The sequence below is a fragment of the Herpailurus yagouaroundi genome, unplaced genomic scaffold (genome assembly GCF_014898765.1).
Source record: "Herpailurus yagouaroundi ecotype Mexico unplaced genomic scaffold, PumYag 100, whole genome shotgun sequence".
Taxonomy (NCBI): Eukaryota; Metazoa; Chordata; class Mammalia; order Carnivora; family Felidae; genus Herpailurus; species Herpailurus yagouaroundi.
The window spans coordinates 55,826,104-55,841,702 of NW_024412391.1; the positions used below are offsets into that span (position 1 = coordinate 55,826,104).

The following is a 15,599-nucleotide window of genomic DNA, read 5'->3' on the forward strand; positions in this document are numbered from 1 at the left end:
GCGTTCGACATGGACTTTCTGTAATTACTGTTCATCAAGATTTATATATGTATATATTTCATATACATGTGTAGAGAGTGATATATTTAGATAGTTATATATATATTTATAAAAAATAAAAATAAATATTTCTTTACCTTTAAAATCATTATTTTAAGAAATTCTCAATAAAGTGGATTTTGAGCATTGTTTTACCCTCAGAAACTTATGCTCAAAGAAAATCCATAGAAGGCAAAAATGAAAAAAATAAAAGTATGACTTCTGGTTGAACTTAGGGTGAATACTCTGAAGCCTCTTTATCCTACCACTGAACACTGACTGAAAAAAATGTTGAACTAGGAGAGAGAATTCATGGATAGGAAAACTCAGTATTGTCAGGATGTCAGTTCTTCCCACCTCGATCAATTGGTTCACTACAATCACAGTCAAAATCCCAGCAGATTTGTGGGTGAGTGAGTACTAACAAAATGATTATAAAGTTCCTATGGGGAGTCAAAAGAGCCAGGATGTCCAACACGATATTGCAGGAGAAGAATAAAGCTGGAGGACTGACACTACCTGACTTCACGGCTTACTATAAAGCCACAGTAATCAAGACAGTGTCGTACTGATGAAAGAACAGGCAAACAGATCAATGGAATAGAATAGAGGGCCTAGAAATAGACCCACCCCATAAATATACTCAAGCTTCTTTGACAAAGGAAGAAAGCCAATGCAATGCAGCAAAGGAAGTGTTTTTTTTACTAATGGTGCTAGAATAACTGGATGTCCACTAACAAACAAAAAAACAATCTAAAAGAAATGAATTCACTCTTAACAAAAGTGAACTCAAAATGTATCAAGAACCTAAATGTAAAACATGCAACTATAAAACTTCTAGAAGATAACATAGGAGGAAATCTAGATGGCCTTGAGTATGGTGATGCCTTTTAGATACAACACCAAAGGCTCACAAACAGTGGAAGAAATAATTGATAAGCTGAACTTCACTGAAATTAAAAACTTCTTCTCTGTGAAAGACATTGTCAAAAGAATGAGAAAATAAGCCACAGACAGAAAATAATTGCAGAAGATATATCTGATAAGAGACTGTTAACCAAAATATACAGACTCTTAAAACTTAATAAGGAAATAAACCACTCCACTGAAAACAATGGGACAAAAACTTTCACAGATACCTCACCAAAAAAAGACATACAGGTGGCAAATCACCATATGAGATGATGCTCCATATCACATCATCAGAGAAATTTAAATTAAAACATTAATGAGATACAGCACTACACCAAAACACCAAATGCTTGTGAAGATGTGCAGCGGTAGGAACTCTCATTTATTTCTTGTGGGAATGCAAAATGGTACAGCCACTTTGAAAGACAGTTTGGTGGTTTGTTACAAAACTAAACATATTCTTACCATATGATCCAGCAATCGTCTTCCTTGGTATTTACCTAAAGGAGCTGGAAAGTTATATCAACACAAAAACGTGCACACGGTTGTTTACAAGCTTAATAATTGCAAAACTTGGAAGAAAACAAGAGGTCCTTCAGTAGGTGAATGGATAAAAAGACTATGGTACATCCAAACAATGGAATATTATTTAGTGCTAAAAAGAAATTAGCTATCAAGCCTTCAAAACACATGGAGGAAACTGAAATGTGTTTTCCTAAGCGAAAGAAGACAATCTGAAAAAGCTGCATACTGTATGATGCCAACATATGACCTTCTGGAAAAGTAAAACTGTAAGACAGTAAAAAGATCAATGGTTTTCAGGGGTTGTGGGGAGAAGGATAGATGAACAGGCACAGCAAAGAGAGGATGTTAGGGCAGTTATAATACTCTGTAAAATATAATGATGGTAGAAAACTTCCTTGGTTTGTTCAAACCCAAGGAATGAACAGTTGGAGTGAACCCTAATGCAAACTATGGACTTTAGATGATTGTGATGTGTCAATGTAGGTTCATCAGTTGTAACAAATTTACCACTCAATCCAAGACGCTGATAAATGGGGATGCTGTGCCTGTGTGTTAGATAGATGGGAAATCTCTGTACGTCCCCTTGAATTCTGTGGTGAACCTTAAGCTGCATGAGAGAAACAGAGAAAACGTGAGTGGGGAAGGGGCAGATAGAGGTAGACAATTCTAAACAGGCTCCACACTGTCAGCGAGGAGACCGATGCGGGACTCAAACGCACAAAACTGTGAGATCATGACGTGAGCCGAGATCAAGAGTTAGACACTTAACCAACTCCAGGCAACACCCCCCCCCCAAAATAAAGTCTTAATTTAATAACATGTTGATCTAGAATATAACATTATATGTCAAAAAGGTAAAAAAAAAAAAAAAGAGACAGAGAGAGAGAGAGCGCGAGATTTAGAAAACATAACAAAGGGCATTGATTTGAATGAAAATGAAAATAAAGCACATTTTATGAAAAAAAAAGTTTTAATGATAAAATTGTATAGTTTTGTTTCACACAGCTTTATATTCTACAGAAAATTGATTTAGAATGCCCCCCCCCAAGAAATATGGGCACCTAGAATAAGTTATTCTTCCTGATGTCTTACTTTTACAAGCCCTCCAAATCTGGCTTCCTAGCTCTTCATTTACCGGCTTATTTTGGGTCACATTGCAATAGCATGTATAAATCAGAACCAGCGCCATGCCCTCACCACTTTCTTGTTGCATATCCTGAATACTGTTATAATGTTACGTATTTATCTCAGTTCTAAAACTTGAGGGGTGTGTGTGTGTGTGTGTGTGTATAGATGGTAATGCAAAACCGGCTTTTCTACTCACTTTTTAATGAATCCAGTCTATCATAGTAGCAAAATATGCCTTTCTACCCTCAAGGTTACTTTATAATTTAATATAACAAAAACGTTAATTTGGAAATTGGATTCTGTTTGCTGTTGCTCCCTACTTGGCCTAAAATTGTTCCAACCATGATTTGAAAATACATAACTAAAGATAAAAATACAAGAGTACCTCAAGTAGATACATGCTTTATCAGCAGCTTCTTCAAAACAAACTATTTGCTCTGTGACACTTTATTTCACTTTTCTTTTTCATAGAGGAAACTTTTTCCAAAAGGGATGAATATTTGGAAAAATATGAATACCATGGTATAATAGTTGATAATAATAGCTAATTTTTATCTCTTATTAACTATACCGTCTTCTTGGTGCTAAGCAATGTGTATACATTATCTGATTTAAGTCTTTGTCAATCAGAGAGGTTCCCATATATTTCCACTACAGAGATGAGCAAATGAGCATGTTATTTAATAATTTAAGAGAAACAAGAATTGTGTTGCTGACAAAATGTGTAAATCTAAGGAAATAAATAAATTGGAAATGATATATATAATAGGAAAATATATATTATATATATAACATGTGTAATATATATAGCATGCAGGCATATATATAACGTGAAAGAGAGATGAACAAAGGTAAAATTTTTAATTTTAAAAATTTAAGTTATTCTCTTTGCTACAAAAGATAAATAATACAATGAAAAGTCTTAAAATTAGAAGATATGTTAAAAGCAAAGTTTGTGTTAAACTATTTGGGGCATAGATGTGCACCTAAGAGTCATAGGTCAACATCTGGAAATGAAGCTCTAAAGTTGGTGGACTTTTAATTTGTTCCATGTATCAGGCAACATTCATGAGAAAATAGAATAGTCAATTTTCCAAAGTTTTTCGGTCTTTTGGTTAATTTCTGAGACTAAGAAAGATGGTATGTTTTGAGGGTTAGAATTTCCATTCCAAAGCACTAAGATTTGTTTTAGTGATTAAGTACTTCTATAAAAACCAAAATGATCTCCAGGATTAACAAAGGGCAAGAAGCCTCAGGGACACAAAATAAATTCAGAAGGATTCTACAGTGAAGATTCTTCTACCCAGTAATCTGCAAAACACTGAGCTTTTAAAGACAATGGGGCAAACATTTATAGCTCAGTCTCTGTCCCATCTGTATCCCAATTACCTTGGATACTCCTTCAACACATATTTAGAGCACCTTAGCTGGGTCTCAGCGATACCAGACCACAGTCTTGGGGCGGGGAAATAAAATTTGTGGATGGACATTTTTTAACAACTTTATTGAGGCATGTTTGACATACAAAAAACTGTACGTACTTAATATATACAACTTGATGAATTTGGGGATAAATGTGTACCCATGAATCCATCACCACAATCAATGCCATCAGCATATCCATCACCTTCCCTGTTTGTGAAGTGTGTGTGTGTGTGTGTGTGTGTGTTTATGTGTGTGTGTGTGTCAGAGAGAGAGAGAGAGAGAGAGAGAGAGAGAGAGAGAGAGAAGGACACTTACAAGATCTATCCTCTCTTCTAAAGCTTCCTGGGTGATGATTTTTTTTTTTTTTTTTTTTTTTTTTTTCTAATAAAATTAAAAAAGCAGTAAAAAAGGAGACTATAAAAGTGTGGGCCTCAACAAATGTCACTAAAAACAAAAGTTGGACTCGTTAAATCCAAAACATAAACGACTTCTTATTTCAGAAGAGAGTAAGAAATGTGGTAGGGGTGGAGCATAGTGTTATTTTATTAAGATAAAACATCATAATTTTTCTTAGGAGAATGAAGAAGAAATGAGACAAGTAAAAACAGAGTGAATGACCAAGAGATGAATGAATATTCTCTTCTGTTTAGCAGAAGTTATTTTTAATGAGATAACTTCTGGTAAGAATTCTAATATCCCAGCAATAATTTTTAGCCTTGGCAGTATCTATTAAAAAAGAAAAATATGTAAAACTCAACTGATTTTCTGCTGATACTTATGGCTAATGCTGGATATCTTGAGCCAGCGATATTATTATCAACATGTTTAGCAACTGGGTGTGTGCATGCGTGGTACAGGCCTCAAAGTTTCCTGTTTTTGGGTTTGCCTCCATCTTTCTCTCGCTTGCCTACCAGCTCCCATTCTTCTCTGAAAGTCATCGTGCGATTATCCACAATCAAGACTTCTATCACTACCACTGGACTGCCAGCTAATACTAAAATTACTTAAAAGGCATGCCCTGGGCCCCTATACCACACTGTCTTTTGTAGATAGAAGTCATAAAATGCATTTCAAAAAACAATGAGCTTACCCACGGGAAAATATAGAATACCCCAGCCTTCATACATCAGGAGAGATGCTGTTAGGCCATTTATGTGTACAGGAGTGTTTTATTTTTTTTTAATTTTTTTTAAATTTTATTTTTAAAAAATTTTAGTGTTTTTTTTTTCTTATGTCTGAGAGACACAGAGAGACATGGCACGAGAGGGAGAGGGAGACACAGAATCCGAAGCAGACTCCATGGGACTCGAACTCACGAACCGTGAGATCATGACCTGAGCCAAAGTTGGATGCTGAACCAGTCGAGCCACCCAGGCACCCCTGTACTGGTGTGTTTTAATTAGTGGATTTGCTCTTGTTGTTCTCTGCAAATACATACATAATTGGGTGTTACGAATCCATATGAATTTGAAGAAACTCTTCTAAAAGTACACGTAAGCTGTTTTACTCCAGGCTACTTTATATAATGAACAAAGCAATGTCTGTATGCTTGATTAAATCAAATTATGGATAATTTTTATTTGACCTGGGCAAAGAATTAGACTCCCTATGGAAAAATATTTACAGGGTATCATTAATTATATCTCATCAAATCTATCCACACTTACAACTCTCCTAAGTTCCTCACATTCTGAATTTTCCTATCAAATGACATGTTAACTGAATCTCAAACAATACATTTATTTATAAAAGTTTGTCTTTAACATCTCTGCATAGTTTGGTGCAAGGTATGTTTGTAAGCAAGGATTAAACTACACTGGCAGAAAAAAAATTAAACTATCTTCATTTCTTTTAGGTAAATTTGTGTCTGGAATAAGATCTTCCAAATTAAAACTGAAAAGAATGGACAGTGGCCTCATGGCATCACAGTCTGCAAATAGCTCCCATAGTACTATATGTTAACGACCTTTTTTCTACATAATAAAAATATTCAGGATTTATTGACTAACTGAGGCTGTTAGCTTTTAAGGTTTTATATTCTTTTCCTCTGTAGCTACCTTTTTAAGAATCATAAATCTTCAAAGCGGATGAAAATATTATGTGACACAGTATTATAACTTGTTTATATTTCATAGCCTTCACGTCAGCTTTTATTTCCATGCACTCAATTGGTGTGCTACAATTCCTGGTCTCCATCTGAACTAGCACCAAAATTTTCCAGACTAATGAACAAAATGTTAAAGCAAACAGAGGAAGGTAACCTGGGGTCAAGAACTAGTGGAAACAAATCATTAATAAATAGCAATTTATGTAAGTACATTGTCCTGCTCTCATAGAAAACTCCGTGTTCTTCATTAGTCCTTCTATGGGACTCCTTGAGGATTTTTTTTTTTTTTTTTCATTTTTCCGAAAGCTGCTTGCTCTGTTTCCTTGAAACTACACGTGACGAGACTTGGAAAAGTGAAAACATGAATAACAGTATACACTGGTATTTTTCAATTGTCACATGTAACTCCCCTAGTTCAATTAAAACGAAAAAGCCTGTTTGCAACCGCTCTCCTTTTCTGCAGATGAACAAAGGAATACTCCTTCACTAATTCTGAAAGTAACTTGTCACAGTGGGGTTCTAAGGCCTAGTCAAATAATTGTCTTAGTGTACTACCTGCTGTGTTCAATATTGAGTGAAAATGGAAGCCAGGCCCTAACTCTAGCTTATTTCACAATTCTTCTGTTATTTAAATGATTTTAGTCAGTTTGGGGAAAGCCAGACCTTTATAAATTAACAGCAGGGAAATACCAAAGGTGTCAGATTGCATATTTATCATCTTTTTCGTGTAATACTTAAATATGTATTAAGAAGTGACTGACATAAATTAGGCAGATTTCAGAAGCCACAGGCCGTGGCTTGTAGAGGACCCCCTTCTGCTTGACATTTCATCCTTGTCAAAGATCAAATTATTTTAATTTAGGCTGCAAATTATAAGGAATGAAGACTTCTTTGTGGGAATTCCCTGTGGTAATCTGACTTTTGTTGTTACTGCTGCTTGTCAGTGTGCAAAAGATATAATATGCATGCAAATAAGGTTAAAAAATATGTACTATCTAATTATCCAGCCAGTACATTCCACTTGAAGACAGTGGGAGGGCTGACACACAGTATGTGTTTGATTCATTGAGGCCTGCAGGGTATTTACACAAGATTACTTTTAATTATGAAATTAATATCTGTTTATCTAGAATATATAGCAGTAAGTGAGTATACACATGAGCAGAATTCTTTAGTAAAAAGAAATCATCTTAATTTAATACATGAAAAGGAGGGAAAAAAATCGCTTGTTTCTAGGGGGGAAAAAAGGCATCATCCAGACCTTGGTTTCACCCCCTTTGAAACAAATTGAATGAAAACTTGGCACCTTCGCTAGAATTTGTTTCTAGCCCTGCCAAGTAGACTCAAGATGTGTTGCTTTATTTCACAGTTTTTATATTTTAGCGAACAAGATGCAGGATTAGATTCGGCACGAAGACACAAATGTGGAAAAAAGAGAGATTTCTTGTTTGTTTTTTGTCTTTTCGTTTAGGTGGAGCATTATCTCTTCTAGGTTCAAAAATTCATCCTTTCCATGAGAGACAGATGAAGTCAGTATCAGTGTTGTTTGTTTGTTTCTGAAATAAAAGGTGGCAAATAAAACAGCCCCACTGCAGATAGACTTCAGTTTATGAAATGCATATCCCTAACAAAGTTCTTTGTAAAACAAAGTGTTACATATTTGCATCTCTTCTCATATCAGCTCATATCAGCTGATGAAGGGAAAACAGTATCTGGGATAAATTCACAGTAAGTGCCATTTTAGAAACCTCAAAGTGAACGAACAAATAAATAATAATTCCAAAAATACAGCATGGCCTTGCCACTCTCCACACGTGTCCCTCAGTAAAAATGAACAGAAAAATCAAAGAATTAAAAAGTGACCACTCTGAATATCACAGAGCCTGGTCTGTTAGCAAGTTTCATATTTTTCATAATCAAAAGGGTTGTTTTGTCACCAGGTGAACAAAAAACTGTGGCTGATTAATTATTTTTATTCTTCCATTTGTTGTTAAAGCAGCTATAAAGTAATGGTGGGTTGGAGATTGCTTTTACTGCTGTTCTTGGCATTGCTCTCACTCAGCCTGCCTGGTCCTGCTCTTCCATATTCCTTCGGACAACAGTGCCTCTCATTGCCTTTTGACACTGTGCTTGGAACTTAATCTAGTGCCAGAAATCATCCTTGGCCCCTGTGACATAATTCAGGTCTCTGAACTGCTGTTTTTTTTTTTTTTTTACTTTTTTCCCCCCCAAAGTCTATTAAGCTGCTTCTTTCTCTGATCAACCAAGTGAGATCACAAATGTGAATTGTTTCCTTATTTTCCTTCAGTAGTGGCTTGCAGCGTGTTCTAAGTAGGAGGCAGTCACAAAAAGTTCTGCCTGACTCGTGAGTTCAAGTCCCACATGGGGCTCTGTGCTGCAGCTCAGAGTCTGGAGCCTGCTTCGGATTCTGTGTCTCCCTCTCTCTCTGCACTTACCCCATTTATGTTCTGTCTCTCTCTCTCTTTCTCTCAAAAATAAATAAACATTTAAAAAAATTTTCTGCCTGAGTGTTGACCAGGTTTCCTAGACTCAACTTCTTTGCAACACGTCGGAAATTTCTAGCTGGACACACAGACACTAATGTGTGTCCTTCCCAATGGGTTTCTCTAAAGATAGACTGATGATTTAATTTGATCATGTTTAAAGATATGTTTAATTGATAGCTGGTTAATGTTAATGTCTCCTTTACCTTTCATATTGACATTTAGCGTAGTCATTTAAGTGTTCTTGAGTGGTTTATTTAAATACGACAAGATTGTGGACTTAAAAGCTGCTATTGAAAGATAAGGAAGTGCAAAAGAAGTCAAGGAAAGGATGATCAAATATCTTACTGTTTTTTTTTCTTTGTTCTTTTTACTGATCAGTGTGATGGAGTACAAATAGATTTAATAAACATCTCTCTGGAAGGAATTGCTATTTTGAATATACCGAGCATGCATGGTGGATCCAATCTTTGGGGAGAGTCTAAGAAAAGACGAAGCCACCGCCGAATAGAGAAAAAAGGGTCTGACAAAAGGACTACACTCACAGATGCTAAGGAGTTGAAGTTTGCAAGTCAAGGTTAGTTTTCTCTCTTTTAATTGTGTTAACTTGCTTCTTAACCTGCTTTTGAGGCTACGTTAAAATTAAAGACTTTTCCATTGCACTATAGTCTACGTATATATGCAGTTATATTTTTCATACTATCAGATATGTATGTGTAATTAAGTTATAATATATTCTAAAATCGCATATACACTGGTTGTATTTTTCATGGATTTTTTTTCCTTCTTTGATCTCATTTTTTTATTCTCCTTCCCTGCAGAAAATTGAATACATGTGGGTATTAAGTGGATAAGATTATATGTACTTAAGTGCATATAATTAAGTGGTATTAAGTGGATAAGATTATATGCACTTAAGAAATATGCAGTTATATTTTTCATACTATCAGATATGTATGTGTAATTAAGTTATAATGTATTCTAAAATCACATATACACTGGTTGTGTTTTTCATGGATTTTTTTTCCTTCTTTGATCTCATTTTTTTTATTCTCCTTCCCCGCAGAAAATTGAATACATGTGGGTATTAAGTGGATAAGATTATAGGATATATTGCACATTAAGTTCTGAAATGTGATCATCTTAGTCAAGGTGTTTGAGTTGTTATAACAAGAGCCTTGTTAAGGCTTTTCTAACGTTGTGTTACAAGATTTTTTATTTTTGGTTTTGTTCAGTCAGGCTATGACATCCAAGCTATCTTACATTTAGGTGTTGCTCTCTAATGACATGTTTAAATATCCCACAAAAAATTTTGGTTAGCTGCTGTTATTTTTCCAGAAATTTTGTGACAACAATTGGGAGACCTGGGAAACAGATCGTAAAAGACTTAAAAAAATGGGGTAGAATAGCTGTGGATCAGAATTTTCAATTTCGTGGTAATGTCTTGTGGGACAAGACAACTAATTCTTGTTGATAGATTTTATAGACAAAGATACTAAATTGGTAGTATTCTCATAATCGTGCTTCAGTAATTTTGTTCATTTCTTTGACTTTCCAGAATCTAATTAATACCATTGATGGCATTCAGATGGCCATCAGAAAGCATACTGGCTTGCTCAGTGTAGCAAAGGCAGAATATGGAGAGGTTACAGGCTTATAGACCCAAGTAAAATAAATAAATATATTTTAAAAATAAGTAACACAGTAACATGTGAAGATGGTTGGAAGGCTTTATGGTGGCAGGAAATAGCGTTATCTTTCCCTGTCTTCGGGTATCTGATTCAAGTTTCGGTACCTGGCAGTTACTTATGTTATATGGAATATGGTGACCATGAGGGTGACAAAGATTAACAGAGAAAATATTAGGTACTATTCTCTTGAAAGGAGTGCTTATTACAACCTGTCAATGACAAAAGCTTTTGAAGCCCCTTAAACATGTAGGTAATCCTAAAGAGGTAAATTCTGAAGAGTCATGTAATCTAGTACAAGCAAATATACACCAAGTTAATATAAATGCTTCATACTCAGAGTTAATATAACTATATGAAAACATAGAGAAAAGTGTTTTTTTGGAGGAGACACATATAGAAGAAGTGACTAGGTTTGTACCATATGAATCATAAAATGAAGGGAATTAGATATAATTATTTCCCTACGGGTTGTTGACATTAATATTGTATTTATATTTAAATATAAGGTTAATATTCTAAGAAAATTAGTAAAAAATCTCCTACGTATTAAAATTAGTTCAAGGACCGTACTAAGATCAGACTTAAAAATCTCTGCTTCTTTTTCTAGGGAAGCACTGAGTACATATATATTGGTAATATAATCCATATAATTTTAAAAAGTTATATATGTAATACTTATAATAATTTCTAATATTTATGTGGTTACTACATACCAATACTTGGCATGTCCTTTGCGTGTTGATATTCCAGATAGAAATCTGAATTATTCTCAGTGTTCGGCTGCCAGCTACATTCACCTCTCGAGCTGTTAAAGTTTGTCAAACTCGTGACTGTGCTCGACCGGGACGAGTGTCTATACAACCCCTATTGCGCTGGCCTCCCTGGCCTCTGCTGGCCTCACTCTCGCCCCTCTGTATGCTTTTTATCAGGATACACACCTGAAATAAAGCACAGAAAAATCAGCCAGAAATACTGCCAGAGACTGTCATTGCCCATTAACTGTACAAGAACTTCTTTCTTCCCACTGCCTTCTTACTGTTGTGGAACTATTAGGGCCAAGTTTTCGTAAGTTCGGGAAAGAAGAAACTACAAACCTGTAGGGTTTGTGACTTCAAATACATTTTTTCTCACCACAAAGGGAAAAACAGCGGAAATCAGTGTTTTCGAAGGTCATTGTACGAGCAGTAACCAAAGTATGTTCATAACCGATTTGGCTCAACTTTTTTGTTCCTTCTCTTGAAACCGATGATGCTAAGTTGTTTGAGCTTAATCTTCAGACAAGAACAATTCCCTTATTAAAAATGACCTTATCAGCCGAATATTAAATACTATACTAACCTGTATTTCCTTTTTATTAACTTTACCTAGATTTTTTTTCCATTTTGATATATTTGACAACAAAATAGCTAGAAGTATTTCAAAATGCCTCTAAGATTTGATTGCAGATTTATTCTGCAATTTACAGTACAACAGTAAATGTTGTACTCAATACTCAAGAAGTGAAAGTTATCACTTAGTAGACCCCTGTTCTAAGTGGTACATATTTCTATCATTTGATTTTGTTTTTAGTATCTTGACACAAAAACAATAGTGTTAAATGTTAGGTCAATCGATATTTTAAATCTAAATATATTTTCAATTTCACATAAAATGATTATAAGTGTTGACTTTAGCGTGAAATATGAAAAATGTAATTCTAGTTGAATACATTTCTTTAGCCCAGATCCAAGTTAATATTTTTACTCTTAGAAAATATGTAAGTAAAGAACTAAAAAAAAAATTTAGTACTATAACTTCCTTTTTAGGAAGTACCTTCTTGAAATATTAACAAACAACTTTTCTGATATGCCTCTGCAAAAAGTTTATAATTTAAACTAACAGTATATTGGAAGGATGTTTGTTTTCATAATGTGTAAGAATGCTTTTGATGGGGACGGAGAGTAGAGGCAGCATACGTATCTAGATTCTTATAATAAAGAAAGATTATTTTATCTGGTAGAAGGGTTTAAATTAAGAAAGAGTTTACTTATTTTTTATTCATTTTGAAACTGCCATAAACCAAAGGTATGGGACCAGGTTTTAGAGCATTAAATCCTCATCTATGTTATGCTGCCTGTGATCTGGGACTCCTGCACAATTAATTTGCTTGCAATCTTTGAGGACACTCACAACATAGGATCAGAGTATCTTCAGTTAATAATTTCACTGGTTGGAAATTTTATGCTTGGTTTAATTCAAGTTGATCAAAATTATAAGTAATTCATTTAATTACATTATTGTTCCAGCAGAACATTTTAGAACAGTTGGATGCAATTCTGAAACATATTCACACTCATCCAGCTCAGTAGATATTTTCTTTGTGGGTTTGTCTTTTGTGTTTTGTTTTTGGAAATATAAGTAAGCATGTTATGTATGGACACCACGGTCTTTAAGCAAAATTGTAAAGTAGGCCAAGTAGTTCTTCACTGCGCCTACCCCTAATATTAACTCAGTCTTCCCCACTACTTTCAGTTACTGAGTTTATCTTTGCTTCCTTCTCTTCTGAAGTAAATCCAAGCCTCAGAAGGATGTCTAATAAATTCACTCACATTAATGTAGAAATGACTGATTGCAGATGAAAGTAGAGGTATTTGCATTTTAAAAGAAATAAAGGCCTTCAGCTAAACCATTATTTTTCAAACTTTGTTCCATTGAGTTATAACTGTAATTTTTCAGAGGTTCTGTGAAACCTTGGTTCAAACCAATTATTGCCATATTTTGGAAATATAAGAAAAAAAACTATAATGAAAACACGGTAAGGTGTGTTCTATAAAACATTTTGTCATATTAATGACTCTAAAATCATTAAATTCTGCTACCACAAAATAACTTCCTCTCCTCCTCCTGTTTCTTATCCTCCTCTTCCTTCTCAGTAGATAGATAAAAAGACAGATATACATATCTACACACACACGCACACACACACACGTACACACACACGTGTGTGTGTGTACGTGTGTGTGTATGCACAGATAAAAAAAGTAAAAACTGTGCCATTAATTGGAAAAGCTGTAGTTTTGTAACGGTCACTTAAAAAAATGTATGTAATGGGCCATGTGGGTGGCTTGGTCAGCTGTGCGTCTGATTCTTGGTTTCAGCTCAGGTCATGATCCCAGGGCCATGGGATCAGGCCCTATGTCAGGCTCTGTGCTGAGCTTGGATACTGCTCGAGATTCTTTCCCTCCCTCTGCCCCTCTCCCCGGCTCATATGCTGTCTCTCTCTTAATGTCTTTGTATATTTAATAGGATAATTGCACATAAGGGTACATTACCACCACAGTGTATATGATCACATTCAATTAAAAGGCCCACAAACTTCGGTAGTTTTACTTGGCATAAGCAATAAATGGTACATAACAATCAATGGAAGTGAAAACAAAGTGATAATGATACTATTTTAAATGAAAATGGAAATGAATTTTTAGGAAGCATTTTTGTCATAAAGAAATTGCATTAAGTACATCACAAAGACACTAGGCTTGTAGTAGCTTAAACATCAAGTGCGCTTTTATCAGAGATTTGTGGTATAAACATGCTCACAACTGCAACCAAAGAGCCTGCAATGAAATTGAAACAAAATTTCAGCTAAGTATGCAGGGTAACATGAATTTGACTAACAAACTTCCAGTGAACATCTAAACCAAATAACAAGTAGCATCTTACAGTAATTTGGATTGACAAAGTTGAAAAACTGTGTTTTTTTGGATTAGGCACTGTTTGTTAATATTTTTTATTTTTTTTTTTTTACAATTTTTTTTTTCAACATTTATTTATTTTTGGGACAGAGAGAGACAGAGCATGAACGGGCGAGGGGCAGAGAGAGAGGGAGACACAGAATCGGAAACAGGCTCCAGGCTCTGAGCCATCAGCCCAGAGCCCAACGCGGGGCTCGAACTCACGGACCGCGAGATCGTGACCTGGCTGAAGTCGGACGCTTAACCGACTGCGCCACCCAGGCGCCCCTGTTAATATTTTTTAAATATATATAATACACTAGTATGTTTTTTTGTAAATGATTTTAGCAATAATTCACTTCTTACTCTGCAAACAGAGTAAAAAACGACTAGGGTTGGCAAACTCTGGCCTAGGGGCCAAATCAATCATACAGAATTTTTGCAGACGAAGTTTTACAGGAACACAGCCATGTCCTTTCAGTTGTATTCCTGCTATAATTGTCTATAATAGCTTTCGTGTTACAGCAGTATAGTTAAATAGTTGTTTCTTAAAGACTGGGTGGCCACAAAGTTGAAAATATTTGTCTGGCCCTTACAGAAGTAAGGTTTAGAATATGGACTCCAGGTTTAGAATATGGACTCTCTGCCTTTTTCTACCAGCCATGTTCTTGTATACCACACATGTTCACAGACTCTATTTTGTGTGCACATAAGTGAGATTGTACCATATACATTGTTCTGATACTTGCCTTTTTTTTGATTATATATCTTAGGAATCATTCCATGGCAGAATATCATTTTATTCATTTATTTAAAAAAATTTTAATGTGTTTACTTATTTTTTGAGACAGAGACAGAGACAGAGACAGAGACAGAGCATGAGCAGGGGAGGGGCAGAGAGAGAGGGAGACACAGAATCTGAAGTGTGCTCCAGGCTCTGAGCCATCAGCACAGAGCCTGACGTAGGGCTCAAACTCATGAAGACAGTGAGATCATGACCTGAGCTGAAGTCGGACGCTTAACCGATGGAGCCACCCAGGCGCCCCTCATTTTAATCATTTATATTTTGTGGCTACAAAGTAATCTATAATGTGAATATCTTATAAATTATTTATGCTTTCTTTTTTGTGTTTCAGTCAGTTATCTTCACTAGTATTTTACTTTGTAAGTCTTTATTTTAATTCCAGTTAGTTAATATACAGTGTTATATTAGTTTTAGGTACACAGTGTAGTGATTCAACAGTTCCATGCATCTCCTGGTACTCATCACAGCAGGTGCACTCCTTAATCCTTGTCACCTATTTAACCCATCCCCCATGCACCCCCCTTCTAGTAACCATCAGTTTGTGCTCCATAGTTAAGAGTCTGTTTCTTAGTTTGTCTCTCTCTTTTTTCCCCCTTTGCTCATTTGTTTTTAGTTTCCACATATGTGTGTTATCTTATGGTATGTTTTTCTCTGACTAACCTATTTCACTTAGTGTTATAACCTCTCTAGCTCCATCCATGCCATTGCCAATAGCAAAATTTCCTCCTTTTTAGTGACTGAATAATATTG

The 15,599-nt window shown here is 35.2% G+C and overlaps 1 protein-coding gene across 10 annotated transcripts in view; it reads left to right on the top strand.

Annotated features, from left to right (window-relative positions):
- The window catches only part of DGKB (diacylglycerol kinase beta), a 750,184-nt gene that overhangs the window by 544,538 nt on the left and 190,047 nt on the right, over positions 1-15,599 (top strand). For all 10 annotated transcript variants that reach the window (XM_040472539.1, XM_040472542.1, XM_040472540.1 and 7 more), the window contains one exon: positions 9,022-9,217. In XM_040472539.1, the coding sequence (XP_040328473.1) occupies positions 9,022-9,217 (196 nt within the window). The remainder of the gene's footprint in view (positions 1-9,021; positions 9,218-15,599) is intronic.